The following is a 17,449-nucleotide window of genomic DNA, read 5'->3' on the forward strand; positions in this document are numbered from 1 at the left end:
TGAATAATTGTATTGGTAATTTTCTGATCAATATTTTAAAGGAATCTTTAATCGCCTGAAGTTAATAAGAAAATCTGGCTGGTTACCTCCTAGATGCAATTTCGAAATTAGTACTTGACGTCGTCTCTCTGCTTCTTCGCAGAATGCTCTCAGATTTCCCTTGTAAGGTGTCTCCCTGAAGTTCTCCAGTAGTTTGTAGTTCGGTGTTTGGGGCTTAAATTCTGCAACTAGTCTCGATCTGCAACTAGTCTCGATCAGAAGGAGATTCTCTTCCGAAGCGAACGGACGTGTTTTTTTCTACTCTCGATAACTTTGTTGGCTATTTACGAATATACGCTTAAACCGATACGAATTTCTTTGTATAAATAAAACTTTCAGCCGTTTGCCTTCCGCGCAGTGAACTAAACTGTGTAGCTTTTGTTTCTTTTGTTTAAACTCTCAATTTACTTAAATTATTTTCACATTCTCCTATTTCTCGTCTTTCGCGATAAACGGTTCCTCTCCCGCTCGCGCCTCTCTCGTGTTGTTTATCTATACCTTATCTTGATTTAAATCTATTTCCCCGCTCCCTCACAATTCTCATAGTGTGCATATCTAAAACTTATTTTGTTTTTATTCTTCTTTTTCTGTTCTCGCACAGTGGGCTTATTTCGATTAAATATTGCTTAAAAATAATAATTATAAATCATTATGTCTGAAATTGTCTGCTACTTAAAATCTTGTAACAAAATAATTACAACTAACCAGCCGAGCGTTTTGTGTTGGCTTTGTGATAATATGGTTCATGCCAAATGTGCCAATTTCCGTGCCACCGTATCGGATGTTTTGGCCCGAGGCGATTCCGGCTTACATTATTGCTGTGAAAGTTGTCGGGGGACTCAAAGGGAAATGAGATCTTTTATGCGGCAGACAAAAAATGGTTTTCGTGAGGTGCTCGGCGCTTCTCGTAAAGCCAGCGATTTGCTCACGGCGCTGGACACCCAATTTAATAATGTCCAATTGTTAAATGAGTCTCCAAAGCGTAAAAAATCAAACTCTGGTGTGCCGCAGATCACTAGTTCCCTTCTCGCTCCCACTTCTTACCTTCAGAACACTGAAGTGTCGCCGCAGCTGTTTGGAACGCCTTTGGCCAACACTCCGGTGAGTACGAAAAATTCGGCATCCGAATTTTCTGGACATGATGGTAGGAAATCGTTAGAAAGATTGTCTGCTTCAAGGCTCCTGGCTCCTACAGAGCCAATCTCCATTAACATCAACCCACCCGATACACTGCAGGGGAATTTCGTGCCCGGACTACCGGCGTGCACTGGCGGTGCAGGATCAGAACCTGCTACACCAAAGCCCCTAAAGGTAATCCCACCTGAGAAACATATATTTGTTTCCCGGCTTTCCGAGGATACGTCTGAGTCAGACGTATTGACATACATACAAGCCAGAACGAAAGCCGACATTAAGGTGGATAACATAACTAAATTTAAATATCATTATAACAGAATAGTATCATCATTTAAGATTCGCGTCCCCTCGGTGGAATTTGACAAAATGTGCTCAACCAAGTTCTGGCCGGAACACATTTTCGTCCAAGAACATCGACCGGGACATAAAAAAAAAGAAAATTAATCGACCTGCGGCGGTAAAACTCGTTCAAACAAAAGCCATTGAGCAAACCCTCGCAAAAAACTAACATCGTCTCTCATTCTTTCCTATCAGAACACAAGGGGGTTGCGTACTAAGCTTCCTACTTTGTGTTCTGAGAGCTTTTCTTTTGCATCCCAAATAATTGTTTTTACCGAAACATGGCTGGTTTCGGAAATTCTTAGCTCTGAAATTTTTCCGAGTAGGTATGTAATATACAGGCTTGATCGATCACTCGGATCTGGGGGTGGAGTGTTAATTTCTGTCGACTCTAAACTTGTATCCGAGGAGATTAACCTTCAATTCGGCGATATCGAATTCATTTGTGTTAAACTTGCGCTTCCTGGTAGGTTTTTATTTATTACATGTTCTTACATCCCTCCCAAGTCCGACCCATCCACGTATGAGTTGCACCTAGCGGCCATACAGTCCGTTTTTACGTTATTATCAGATGTAGATCAGTTAGTGGTTCTGGGTGATTTTAACATACCACAAATTAACTGGTCAAAAAATGAAAATAGTTTAGCTTTAACACCTTCCTCACATAATGATTTTATTGCAGGTATGTTAGACATGACCCTGGAACAAATTAACCATGCTAAAAACTCTTTAGGTCGGTTACTCGATCTATGCTTTATCTCAGATTCGGACTCCGTATATATATCTAGGGTTCCACAACTTACACGCCCTAAAGATCTTTATCATCCCACTCTAGAGCTGGCGATCGATGTTGGACCACTCCAAACGACTGAGCCTACTAGGGCTGTCAAAAAGGTTCGATGTTTTAGCATGTCAGACTTGCAATCCTCTTCTCAAACTGTTTAACCTCTCGCTTGAAACGACTACGTTTCCCCCTATTTGGAAGGAATCTTTCATCATTCCTTTACACAAGAAAGGGAAAACTTCGGATGCTGGTAATTATAGAGGTATCTCTAAATTATCAGCAATTCCTAAACACTTTGAGAAAATTATTGTGCCCCATTTGCAACACCAGTGTAGATCAATAATATCTCCATATCAACATGGTTTTATGGCTCGACGGTCTACAACTACAAACTTGCTTGAATTTACCTCTTATGTCATTACTGGGTTCCGAAAAAGTCTTCAGACAGATGTCATCTACACTGACTTTAGTAAAGCATTTGACTCTGTAAATCACTCACTTTTAGTTCATAAACTTGACTTAATCGGATTCCCATGCGATCTTCTTTGGTGGGTTGAAAGTTATCTGACTGGTAGAACGCAACGTGTTTTATTTAAAGATGTCTTGTCTGGTCCGATTTATGCTTCATCCGGTGTCCCTCAGGGAAGCCATTTAGGTCCGCTATTTTTCACATTATTCATAAATGACCTTCCAATCGCTTTAACAAATTCTTTTATTTTAATGTACGCAGATGATGTGAAACTTTGTATTCAATATAATGATGCGTGCTACCAGAGAAAACTACAATCTGACCTTAACAACTTTCAATTTTGGTGCTCTGCAAACTTACTAAATTTTAACGGCTCTAAGTGTAAAGTAATGACCTTCAGTCACTCTAAGCCGTTAATATCCACTTATACGCTTTGTGGTGTAACCCTAGATAGAATTAAGCTAGTAGACGACTTAGGTGTCCTATTGGATGCCAAACTTACATTTTCCGACCACATTTTTTCCATGGTTAACAAAGCCAGAGGTGTGTTAGGTTTTATAAAAAGATGGTCGAAAGAATTTAATGACCCTTACGTAACCAAAACATTATTTGTCTCTCTCGTTCGTCCGATCTAAGAGTATGGATCTTGCGTCTGGAACCCCCAGTACGCGGTCCACCAAGACCGTATAGAATCAATCCAAAAAAGCTTTCTCTTATTTGCTCTTCGTGGCCAAAATTGGGATGCAAACTCACATCTTCCCTCCTATAAAAGCAGACTATTACTAATAAACTTACCTACCCTTGCTAACCGTAGGACAATGCTGGGCGTTGTTTTTATTAACAATCTTATTAGTGGGGAAACTATATTTTATTTAGACATTCAAGCCGCCATTTAGGGTATTATGTTCGAGTTACAATACCCTCTACAACATTATATCCAATACTTCTCCTACTAGCATAAAAATCATCTTACTAAACCACTTAGTTCATATTTAATTAATTTATTTATTTAATATTCCACTCGGTACTATCCCCGTGTTCCGAGCCGTACGATAGACGGCAGCGCTCCTCGGTCGGTTGGGGGGGAGGTGGGTTGCACGTTAAGCAACGGGAGTCGCGAAAAAAAACAATAAGGGTAGGCCAATCTTCAATGTTCGGAAGGCCCATTGAATGTGTTACGTGTCTCTCCAAGTTTCTTTCGGTGGCTCCCAGAAGAATCCTCTGTTGTCGCACATCATTAGTTTGGTAGAGTGAAATTACATAGTCCACTCTGCTGACGAAAGTGTAGAGAGTTTCTAGATCACCCATAAATGGCATTATGTCTTTTAGCTGCCGACGAGCTTCAGCAAGGTTGTTATCGCTTAGTGCAACGATTTGGGGTGCGGCGATAACTGGTTGTGCCAGTGTTGAAGTAAATTTGTTGTTATAATTTTTGATTTCACTTTTTAAAGTTGAAGTGTTTGTTTGAATTAATTTTCTTGAAATTTATTTGTTGTTATTAACTGTCGTTGGACTTATTGTGTTTTTGTTTTGTTTTGTTTTTATTCTTCCACTTTTTGTTGGACAACAGAATTGGAATTATAATCCAAGTTGAAGAGTTGCGTAATTATTGTTCGCGAACTTAATTCTAAAATTTAATTTATTTTTCACTCGAGGTTCTTTTTTTCGGATACTTTTTGTATCCTACCGACTGCGGCAGTAAAGTATTGATATTTATTTGAGTCGAATTAATGTCTCCTCAGTTGTCTAAGGACAACGCCAAGTTGAATATTCAGATGATCTCAGCTTAAGACTGAATTATTGTGACAAAAATCTTACTTCTACTGCCCTTTGTTTACATAAGTTGGGGAGCGAGATCGCCCGCTTGGGATATTGTTTGTACATAATAATTTTAGAGTGAGAGTGCCACTCAGAGAGCGAGACTTAGTCATTTAAAGAATTGTTTATGTTAATGAGAAGCCGCATTTCCTGCTGTGGATTGTTTACATTGGTTCAGCGTGGGATCGCCTACGCTGCAGATTCTTATTTCTTGGTACATAACGGAATTTGTGAATATCTCATATGTCTTGATCAGAATCAACAGAGAAGTCGATTGAGCCATGTCTGTAGTATAGAATCCATCAATCAGTTTTTAAATAAAAAGGCTATTTGTCGACTGTTTGGTTTTAGCCCTTATACGAATGTTCTTTAGTTCTCTTAAACTAAGGCTTGCCAGCTGTCGGCGCAGCGTCAGAGCAGCCGACTTATATATTTCATATATAAGTAGAGTAACATTATGTTGAATGTGCAGAGAGAGATAGAGTTATGCATACACATTTGTATATAAGGGGTCAGTGTGGGAACCATGCTGACTCGGCTATGCGCGGGGTACGCTAAGAGTCCATATCATATTACGTTTGCACTTGAAATGTATGTGGGCACTTGGCATGTTATCGCTGAGTGACAAAGGCAATGCCCTATGCATATTATTGACATAACAACAAAGTGTTTTGACTTCGGCTAACCAAATGTTGCCGCTCAATATTTATGTTATGTGAAAAGACGCACATGTGCATAAGTAGCTAGAATATAGGCCATAGGCTGATTGTAATACAATAGTTTTACATTTAGCTGAATTGGCTTTAAAATTTGAAATACTTATATGCACGGATACTTGGTATGTATTTGTGCTCATGAGTCAGGTATTCTATAAGATCCTCCCTCCATTGGTTTTCTGAAAGACCTGACCCTTTGCTATCCCTTGGGCGAGTCCACCTAGGAACTCACCCCTACCCTCAAGTGTGCGTTCATGACACTCTCAAGTGTGTTATTTTTAAGAGTTTTAATGAAAACTTGCAGTATTTAACTTACAATCGTATTGGACAAGCCTTTTTTTTTATAAGCGTGGTATATTGAGACCCCCTAAAACCGAAACTTTTGCCTTTTTAGGGTAGTAGGGACCAACTCAGTCTACCGGCGAAACGGGGCTCGGAGGAAAATGGCTGTTGGCGAATTAGTCGAGCGCCCAGCCAGTGTCTCGGCTAAATAAAATCCTGCTTTCAATGATGTCTTGGATAAGAAAACCTTTTTAGTTTGTGTAAATGTCACAAAAATAGAACACAGTCTAGAGACTATATAAATGACTCCACAAAAATTGCTCAGAATCAGTTACTCAAATGCTTTAGAACTACAAAACTATGGATCTCACTGTGGAATTTTATAACACTTTTGAGGAAGAGAATACCCGTGTTGACCAACCTATCGGTATAAACGACAAAGTAATCGATCGGACTCCGATGTAGAAATTATTGAAGAGGCAAGGCCGGACAACAAGATTCTTGAGGTCCCGGGACAGAGCAAGTTTATTTCAGCATCCTGCCACGCCCACTCTAACACCCACAAATCACGAAAAACTATAACCGCCAAAATCTCGGGAACTATTAGAGCTAGAAAGTTGGAATTCAGTATGTATAAACTTTGGATGCCAGCGCATCTTTTAGTGTATTTTTAGTATTTGGCCACACCCACCCATACGCCTACCAAGCTCAAAAGACGGTTTTCGCATTTTCAAGAAAACCTGATCTCTCGGTAACTATAAGCAATTGAAAGTTCGGAGTAAGTATGTAGATTTTTATGATGCTCCAAATGCGAATTGTTTTTTTCCCATCTAGCCACGCCCATCCTAACGCCCACAAAACCCGAAAAACCAAAAATGCAAAAATCTCGAGAACTAAAGGAGCTTGAAAGTTAGGCTTAAGAATGCGTATTTTAGGGTTCCCACTGCATCTTCGCACGAGTTTTTATCTGCCCACGCCCACTCTAACGCCCACAAACCGCGGAAGATAATATTATGAATGCCTTCCTTTTACCTTGTATAACTTATTTATGTTAATATCTATATTACCAAAGATTTTTGAAATCGGAACAATATTTCGCTACTTATGAAGAGATTTAGGTTATAAGGCCTCACATGGACAGTCACTATCAGTTACTCGACATGCTTTCTCAGACAATAGGTGGCGCTTGGGTAATTTCCACTAGCAAAATGAATATTTAAAATTGTGTAAAACAATAACGGGTATCTTATAGTCGCGGCACTCGACTATAGCGTTTCCTCTTGATTATAGCTACAGTTGTGTTCTTTTAAGGTATAAACTTTTAGACTGTTGCGCGTAGTAAAAGATTTTGATTTTGAGCATAACTCACAATACTACTTGCCCATTTTTATGTGAAGCTCAACTGAGTTTTTTATAAAAAATACATCTATTTTAAAGGGTTTTAAAATGAAATTTTGTATATTATTTGCTTTTACTATGCTGTATACCTGTATATATAATAAATACACATATATATATATATATATATATGTATATAATGAGTACGTGAAAGAGTGAAATGGGTATATTCTTTCATGTAATTCATGTAACAAATTAGTATTCAACGACTAGTGACTAGAACACCACGACTCCAATTTCTCACCAATCAAAAATATATATGTATATAATCCTTCCTAATGTACTTAATCCTCATAGGATTTCTTTCCACGACTCCAATCTCTCACCAATCAAAAATGGTATATAAACACTTCTTTATGTTTATAATCCTTCCTAATGTACTTATTCCTCATAGGATTTCTTAGAGACCTTAAACATTTTCAACATTTGAGTAATCAAACTCCAGAGCCTGAGAAGGAATTTGAACTCCATTGACCAACGTGTTAAAGCGTTGAATTTTAAAATGTTCAAAATGAAATGGATCTAATCCCCGGTTTCCGGAGTATGAACGGTTCCTAACCATACAAAAGGCTAGAAAATTAAGTACGTGTCCAATAACTGCGTTGTCTATAGATAATGTATTATTAATATTTCCTGGGTATATTGTAAAAGATTCTACTTCAACCTTATTAAAAGGGTATATCGCATTTTTAGTTTGTAAAACTCGATGGTGAGCCAATAAGATGCTTGGGCTAACTGTTATATGATTCATGAAAAGTTGAGCTTCCGGTATCTTAAATTTGACTCAGTACCGCTTTCCATTAAATAAAATTCAGTTTTTTCAATATTAAAATTAATTTTTATATCAACATTATTTACTAGCAGTTTTGGCTGATTAAATATATCGCCATAGATTTTTCCGAAAAGTTCAAGCTTATTACTATTTTGAAATATATTTTTAAACTTTAGATTTGTATTTGGGTAAACATATTCGCCTGCCGTCATTCAATATTTGGGAAAATATCCTTGGGAGGCTAAGTGACTTTCTGATCATCACTCCCATAGTTTAAAACTGTTTGCAAATCCGACATCGTTTCCTTCAATGCCGGTGCTATCACTTTTTCTAAGTTGCACAACAAGACGTAAATAAACATTGATAGGTCACGATATGTTTCACCAGGCAAACAAGTTCGATTGATGAAGCTCCATCTAAAGAAGCAATTGGGATATATGAAAGCAATGAAACTTCTTCAGTTTTTATAATGGAACTTTGAGTTGGGTGTGGAGCAAACAAATGCAGTTCACTCTTTATACATTCTATATGGTTACTCATTTTGTCTTAGAAAAAATAGTACTTATAGTACTTTTTCTTTTATGAGACGGTTTGGTATGTTCACGCTGTTGCTTCGATGTTAAATGATGTCGTTTTTTTCTTGTGCCTCGCTTTTTATTTCTTTTTCCTTCTCCTTTTTGAAAATTGCTTTATCAGATAAATTTTTCAAAGCAATTTTACTCTGTTCTTGTAGGATATTTCTTAAGGGGTTTCTCCCAATTTCATTGATTACAGCCTTTCCAGTAGCAGCAGCCTGACTTTTTATAGTGGTATGATATAATTAAAAAGACCGCTAAAAGTTCCCGATTCCATGTTGAACTATTCTTGGTGAGACATAAAGACTTCCAATATTGCCTAAACCGCCACCACATTGGTTTAATTAATATTCATCATAAGATTTCGCCATGATGACTGTTTTTATTATAAGCAAATAATTTTTAAGACTGTATTATTTATAGCCTTTTAGAACGTTAGAACGTGTTGTTCACGTTTCAAATGGATCCTTATATCCGTTTGAATCAGTGATTAGTACTGAGATTTCATTTGGAGACCATATATCTAAAGGATAATATTCAATATTTTTAAATTGAATATTTTTTTCTTTTCCATTATAACACATTACTCGAAGACATCCCGGTGTTTTTGAATCAACGCTTACATTTTTATATCTAAATGTTTCAGCATTTACTAAGCTAACAACTTCAGTTTCGTCAGGTATATGTATTTCGTTATTGGATGTTTGATTAATATAATTATTATGATACATGTCTATAATACCAACTTTCCAATCATCGTTCATATCTTGGGGGATATTTACAATGTTTGTGAATGCACACGTTATCAGGAAATACATTCATTGAATCATTACTGAGGATGTGATAAACATTTCATCTAAATTCCCCATTTTTATTATTTAAATTAAGCACTATTGATAAGAAATACAATTAATTTTGTTTTTTCCTAATTTATTTTTAGTACGAACCGATATTATTAACTTTTCACGGCCAGACACATATTTAAGATTTTGAAATGGATTTGAATCTATTTTATATTTCTTCAGGTTTACCCTTAATTTACGTTGTTGAACATTAAGCTTCACTTTTGTCACTGCTCTCCTTTTAATATCTTCTTTATCGTTAATTGTTATCTTCTTTATTGTTAATTTTCTCTTTTCGTTTAACAACTTTGGCCGTTCCTCTGTATTAAGATCTCCTTCATCGCTATCATTTGTTAAATTTGTCACGACTTCATTATTTGGTAGCGTTTCTTCATATTTTATTAATGATTCTGAAGTATTAAGTTTTGTATTATCCCAATCTAATGTTTGAGTTTCATTAGTTCTGTTAGACATAGGGGTTGGTTTTGAATCCATATTTTGGAAGTTAAATGATTTATTCCTTTTTTTGTTTTGGTAGTAGCTTAATTCTTGACGTATTTTAATCCATTTGTCATAATCACTTATTTTATTGTTATTTAAAATTGGTAAAAATTTTATATCAATTAGTTCATTTCCGCGGTCATTGTTTATCAGTTTCTGAAATGCGTTGCGATGCATTAGAATTACTTTGCTTAAGTTATGTTTATTTTTAATCATCTTTTAAAATGTTTCCAAAAATTCCGGAAAGCAAAGAACTAATTAAAATAGGTAGGAAAACACCCTTCGAAATAAGAACTTTTCTCTTAGAGCTTAGGGTACGCTTTGGACATTAGAGATATCGCAATGCATTTTTATACTTTTTAAGAGCATTTAAATGTGATTTTGTAACTTTATGATTGCCTTGTAATGTGTTTAAAACAATCTCTACTAATGTTTTTACGAGGTTACTATCACTATTACTTATAATTGCCTTTCGAAATTTATTGTTGGCCTTTTTGAGCACATACAATAAATGTTTGTTCGCTTTCAGGCGATTTAGATTCTTTTTGTAAACCATTTTCGTCTGAAAAGCACACGGTATATTCGGAATTGAAAAAATCCGTTCTAAATCTTAAAAGGTCGTTGATTCCTTGAGTAAGATCAATGAGTAAATATCCGTGTGGTTGTTCCGTTACTTCCTTATATATTCTAAATAACTCAGTTGGATTTTCAGGATAAATTTGTCTTGCTAAACATTGAAATTGTAGTTTATCACGAGGGTTTTGAAACATCACACTATATTTTGTGTTTAATGATATGTATCGGGTATGCGATGACTTATGGAATATATTTTGAGTTACAACTATTACGGATAAATTCCTATGATGTGATCCTTTTGTGAAGAGCTCACATACATTTTATTAAAAGCCCCCATCATCAAGTCATCCAATATTAAAAGAATGGGTTCATTAGTTTCGTTTTCAATTACATCCGGAACTCCTTTATATCAACATTATTAAAATTTGGCTTAGCACTCTCCTCTCCATAACACCAAATAATTCGATTTATAGAAGTATTAAGCAAATCATTCTTCTTTATTATTAGGTTTTCTAAAAATGTTGTTATTTCTGATCCTGATGGACCGCAAATCAACATTGTAAAAGGATGCATAAGCTGCGTAAACATTTTATCCATTTTTATATTATATTTTATTTTATTTGAAACAGATTTTTTATTTATATGTTAGCCTTAAATTACATCAGATTTATTTATGTTTTTCCTGTTAGCGTTTTTTAGCGCAGTTCTTCTCAAAATGAGTATCAGATCCACAATAATTACAATCAGTTGTGTGTATCCTCTTTTGCGCGGATCACAATCAAACAAACTCTTGAAGGACTCCATTGTATAAGACAACTTTTATGTTCAACTATTTATTTATTACTGAAGCTAAAACATATGTTATAGTATTGCAATATACTTCATAATTTGAGTTTTCCAAGATTACAAATAGCTTAAACAAATTATTTAGGGAACACCGTAGAGGAAGTTTTGTCTTATGTATTTTACAATTGGTGAAAAAATTGGGTAGCCGGGTTAAGCTTCTTCCGATATCTAAATCGATTATGGTCGCTGACAAATACTTTGATTAAATTTTTTTTTTCAATTTCACCACGAACACTAATTGAACTATTGTTGTAGCTTGAAGGTGTTTCCATGTTATGTTGTAAGTTGAAGGTGTTCCCAAGTTATCTTGTAGGCATCAATAATGGAATACTTCAAGACTTGCATGTCAGTGCAGTTTGAGTGTAGGTTTTATAATGTTCTTTTATTTTAAGTCAAAATGTTATCTTACCCTAAGTACATAAGTTCAGCGCACACTCCGCTGCCGGTTGAGCCGGCAGCGGCGCGGCTGTATTATATATTTCTAATATGTATATGCTTATGCTTAGGTGACAATGGACATGCATGCTTGTCTTACGTAAATACTTTAGAGTGAGAGAGAGTATTATGCACTTATGCATAGGGCACTGGCGGTCAGCGTGCATATGCTGACTTAGCCGAATTCACAATACTTTAGAGTGTGAGAGAGTATTATCCACTTATGCATAGGGCACTGGTGTGCCGATCATATTACGCGCTCATTTAAGTTTGTTTTGTTCACTGTAATTTGTTGTGGCTGCACAAAGTGTTGCCGCCACATAAGTGCCAAGCACAGTGTACACTCGATACAAGTGGTAATCACAGTGTACACTCGATATGTATGGCATATGTGCATATTACACTATACTTATTGAGTGGTGAGAAAATTTCTCCTAGGGCTGTATATGGTATATGTCCAGCGGACCATTCCAATCCATTTATATTTTCCTGGTTTAAGTGTTCCTGCTTAAGAGTTTCCGTATCCAATTCTTTTATGTTGAATGGCGGTTTGAAATGAAAGAAATTTGGTATCAAATGCAAGCTCCTTAATAAAAATTTGTTTGTTGTTTCGAAAAAAAATTTTGAAAATCAACAATAACGCTTGAATTACGATCTACAGTGTTCATGATGGCTTGAAATTTTAAACTGGACTGAGGGTATACACGTGAAGACCTTTTCCATTATATACCGGACATATAGAATAAAGTTTCTAACCTTATAGAAATGTGTGTAACGAAAAGAAATACAACTTCACGAAAGAAACAGGACCATGAGGCCATTTTCGGATTCGTATACTATGTTGTATATAATTTCAAGTTGAAATGTGGTTTATCCACTTCTAAAAATTTTTCCCCATGATTTGGATGCAGCAAAGTAAAAGTAATTTCGTTGGATTTGATAAAGACGAATAGATGCAACTCCTCACCTAAAAGGAATATATTCAGTTGAAACTGGACCAGTACAATGACACAATTTTAGATATCCCATGCATATCGTCTATGAAAAGTAATTTTTGATTTAGGAAATCGGATACCCAGTATGTTTTTGTAATTAATCAGTATGCCAACAAAATTGAGTTTGACTCTGAGTCCTGGCGGTCTTTACTAAGACCAGGTATATTTTTTACAACCTTCTTATGTTGGAATTCAATATTACGACAACAAGTCGTATATCTTTACTATAATCATATTATTCCTAAGTGTGTTTCATTACAAAAGTATGATATTCAGCTAGATGACACTGTTTTAAGGGACCATTATTGTGATTTCCTTCCTTCCTTTCATGTAAAATTATTCGGTCAACCCTCAATGACCTGCTCATTCAATACAGCTGAAGACACCCGAAACACTCAGATCAGTTGAAGACACCCGAATCACTCAGATAAGTTGAAGACACCTGAAACACTCGAATCATTTGAAGACACCCGACTCACTCGAATCATTTGAAGACACCCGGCTCACTCATCCCAAAAACATAGGTGTCTCAAGCACTCCCTTCATTTGTTATGAGTGTTTTGGGTGTCTGTGCATTAGCATCATGTGCATAGAATTGAGTGGGTGACAAAAACGCAAACACTCAGAACACACAAAGCGATCTGTGCACTCGGGTGTGTGCTCTTTTCTTACTGTTCATGAGTGCGACAAACGCTTGAAATGTATAAGTGTGATTCGGGTGCCGAAAAAAGACACCCTTAAGGTTCTCTGGTATGTGCTAACAGCGAGCAGCAAGCGGCAATGGAACCGATCGACGGATGCGAGTGCAGTGACACGGCAGTGGCTGAGTTATGACTCTGCTGCAATTGATTCCTTTTTTTTTGGAGAGAAGTGGGTGATAGTCCTCTTGAAAGCATATTTGGGAATGTCTCAAGCAAAGAATTCTTGCGTTCTTGATATCTTCAAATGAAAGTGCATGCGAGCGCTTTTCACGATATGGATTTCAAGTGAGGTGGACAAGTCGTATGACATTGGCATTGCGAACTGACCAGCCGAACATTTAAAAAAGCTGTATTTTCATTTAGACACGCCCACTTTAACGCGTTAAAATGTATGCCTTCGTTTGAGTTTGGATTACGTATTTTATTTTATATTTATCGATTTACCAAAGATTATTCAAATCGGAACATTATTTTGCTATTTATGAAGAAACTTATTTTAAAAGGTCTCACGTGGACAGTGACGTCACCATCAGTTACTTAACATTCTTTTTCTGACAAAAAGTGCCGCTTTGGGGATTTTAACGGAGCAAAATGAATATTTTATAATTATATAAAACAGTAAGGTATATCTTTTAGTACCGTCTCTATAATGTTTATACCCGTTACTCGTAGAGTAAAAGGGTATACTAGATTCGTTGAAAAGTATGTAACAGATAGAAGGAAGCGTGTGCGACCCTACAAAGTATATATATTCTTGATCAGGATCAATAGCGAAGTCGATTGAGCAGTGTCCGTCTGTCCGTCCGTCCGTACGTCCGTCCGTTCTTCCGTCCGTCCGTATGAACGCTGAGATCTCAGGAACTATAGCAGATACTAAATTGAGATTAAGCATGAAGATTCTTGAGGTCCCGGGACAGTGCAAATTTATTACAGCATCCTGCCACGCCCACTCTAACGCCCACAAATCGCAAAACACTAAAATTTCTGAAATCTCAGGAACTATTGGAGTTACAATGATAATATTCAGAAAGTATAATCTTTAGATGCCAGCGCATCTTATAGTGGTACTACTATCCGGCCACACCCACCCATACGCCCACAAGGCTCAAAAGACGGTTTTCTGATTTTCTGGAAGAGCTGATATCTCGGTAACTGTAAGAGATAGAAAGTTCGGATTAAGCAAGTAGGTTTTAATGATGTTCCCAATGCAAACATTTTTATTCTAATCAAGCAACGCCCACTTTAACGCCCACAAAACGCGAAAAACCAAAAATGCAAAAATCTCCAAAACTATAAGAGCTAAAAAATTTTGCTTAGGAACACGTATTTAAGAGATGCCTCTGCAACTTCCCACGAAGTTGCATCCGGCCACGCCCACTCTAACGCCCACAAACAGCGGAAAACTGTGGCGTCTATAATATTATTATGAATGCCTTCGTTTGACCTTGTATCACTTATTTCTGTTAATATGTATCGATTTACCGAAGATTTTTCAAATCGGAACATTATTTCGGTATTTATGAAGAAATTTAGGTTATAAGGTCTCACATGGGCAGTGACGTCACTATAAGCAGACTCAACATACTTCCTCTGACAATAGGTGGCGCCTCGTGAATTTCCACTAGCAAAAAAATATTTTAAAATTTTGTAAAACAGTAACGGGTATCTTATAGTCGCGGCACTCGACAATAGCGTTTCCTCTTGTTTTTCTTGTTTTTTGGGTATTTAACATTTAATTTATTTATTGGATCTTCTCTATTTTCTTTAGAGACTAACAATAAGTATTCAAATCCTAACTCAAAAATGGTATTTTAATTGTATCAATGTCCAAGGTTTCGCTGTACTCGGGTATGGCCGCTAAGCTTGTCAATCTGTCTCTGTTCATTTGTGTTTGTAGTTCATTTTTTTGCCCTCGATTTTTTTTTTCTTTACGGGTTTTATGTCCAGATAATTGTGGATGTTGTCATTGCGAATATATCAAGGGGCCCAGTACATTTTCTAAGAAACCGACCCTAAAAATATATAAATTATTGATCAGGAGAAGTGTAGTTGGCGGTATGGTTACCTCCGCATTTGCTGCATGCACTTCATCGCTAGGTGGTTATCTTACATGGTTCCAAGTTCTTCAGAAAATGTAGTTGTGTTGAGTGGCTTTGTCCATTATCGTCCATTATCGGGAGCGGAATGCAAAAGCAGTACTCCATTTAATTCATTTTGACTAATTAAAAGTATAAAAACAAAGTTCAAAACATCTGAAAAAATGTATCAATTAAGTTTCTGTTATAATCTATTTGGTATAATATATTATTATATTATATATATTAAGATAAGTTTTTAAAATTCATTAAATTGACTTTGAGATTTGTTATTTGATTTTTTTGCGTAAATTCTATTTAAATTGTTCTTTCTTATCAAAAAAAGAAACGATATTTATAAACAATTCTAGGTTTTAATGTTAGTAATTATTCATATGCTGTGAACAATCTTTTTTATCATAAAGGAATTAAGTTTCTAGGTATATTTTCCTACGATGTTGATTTTCCTTAAGTACTAACACTCCATATATTTATTTTTCTTTTCTAGCAATATTGAAGTGCAATTGGATCAACCTCGTGTAATTAAAGAACTGACTGGTACTATTTTAGGCCCAATCACGAGTTTGTTCAAGGACCGGATAACAACATCAATATCTGATGGTCTAAAGGGGCAAATGCAATCTGTTATAAATGATTTTAATAATGATGATCCTTTAAAATTGTGCGAATTTGCTAAAAAATTGGTATCGGGACTACCAGGAAATGCAACCAACAACCTTAAATTTAAATAATGCTTTTGTTAATATACACATATTTTTATTAAATAAAGTTTTCCGAAATTGAAATAAAAATGTACATTAAATATTTTCATTCCAATTTTTAGAATAAAACTAATATTTAATTTTTTATTTCTTTTTTATGCTGTTGTTATATACCAAGCTTAAATGTGCCATTTATAAATTAACAATCTAATTAATTAACAATAAAGTTTGTTTGTGCAGTAGAATTAAGAAAACGCACAAGTAGAACAGACCATTGAAGTATTAAAAAATTATGACAAACGATTGATGTCCCATACAAATACATATATATTCTTCGTTGTAGCGAGCCTTTGGATGCTGTTAAAAGCATGTCCGAATTTGCGTTCTGCTCACTTAACACATATTCAGACTATATTACGTCAGTTCACGCCACTAGCAATAAAAAGAGGTATAACAAAACTGTATGCCCTTTCAGTATAAAAATAAGAGCAGTCAAATTAATCATCATCAGTTCGTCAGGAGCAACAAATCGAGAATATCACCATGAGTGTAATATTCGTGGAATTTATTGATTCGGTTGAATCTTTGGAAATGTTGATGGATGTCGAAATCGGTGACCAAGCCTCCGATGTGGTTGTCATAATGCTTCTGGTGGCAGTTTTTACAGCTGCCAAATTTGCATTGCCGTAAGCTGTGTCCCTTCCGTAGGCACTTTAAACAAATGTGATTCATTTTTACTTCGTTGTAACGCAACGGAGCAATAAGTATGGTGTGATGATTTCTACTAGCTACATTTCTCACCTGTTTGCTAGGTGTACCACCTAGCGCTACCATACTTTCCTTTCTCGCCGTTTAGGAAGCGGCAGATTCTACCTCCTACTTGTTTCACAATACGCAGTGGTAAATCTTAATCGCGCGCCGGATTCCATCTCCGCGATCACTAGCCGTTCGAGGTTAAGTTGAGGGCAATTCATCCTCCCGACTAACTTTAACCGCACCTGCAATTCACCTTCATCGAATTTTGTATTTAATACCGCAAGTTGACGCGCCACGTAGCTTGACTGTGCCCGAGAAAAGTATTCGTTATCTGGGGCACGTTGCATAAGCTCTTTTTGATTTGCTTCCGACATTTTGAATTAGTATGTATGCAACTACGCGAACTTCCCGATGCACTTGAATAACGGCGTCGATAGCGAGAACAGAAGTAGCGGGTAGAACAGAACTGAAAAACCTCCGCTTATCATCTGAAATTATGAAACATAAAAAAAAGAATAGACCATCTGAATTCATACCAGTGTTTTCCATAATTTGTCTAAATATGATTATCATTTATTTATTGAAGACTTGGCTAAAATTCCCGATGGTATTACTGCAATTCCAGTAAATAAAGAACAATATATTTCGATGTCCAAAACTATAAAAAGTTC

The 17,449-nt window shown here is 36.1% G+C and overlaps 1 protein-coding gene across 2 annotated transcripts in view; it reads left to right on the plus strand.

Moving 5' to 3' along the window:
- LOC121530354 overlaps positions 1-16,106 on the plus strand; it is a 114,680-nt gene extending 98,574 nt beyond the window's left edge. For both annotated transcript variants that reach the window (XM_041819315.1, XM_041819314.1), the window contains exon 3: positions 15,809-16,106. In XM_041819315.1, coding sequence (XP_041675249.1) covers positions 15,809-16,052 — 244 coding nt within the window. In that variant the 3' untranslated portion in view covers positions 16,053-16,106. The remainder of the gene's footprint in view (positions 1-15,808) is intronic.
- The last annotated feature ends 1,343 nt before the right edge of the window (positions 16,107-17,449 follow it).

This window comes from Drosophila eugracilis, unplaced genomic scaffold (genome assembly GCF_018153835.1).
Source record: "Drosophila eugracilis isolate 14026-0451.02 unplaced genomic scaffold, ASM1815383v1 contig_567, whole genome shotgun sequence".
NCBI lineage: Eukaryota > Metazoa > Arthropoda > Insecta > Diptera > Drosophilidae > Drosophila > Drosophila eugracilis.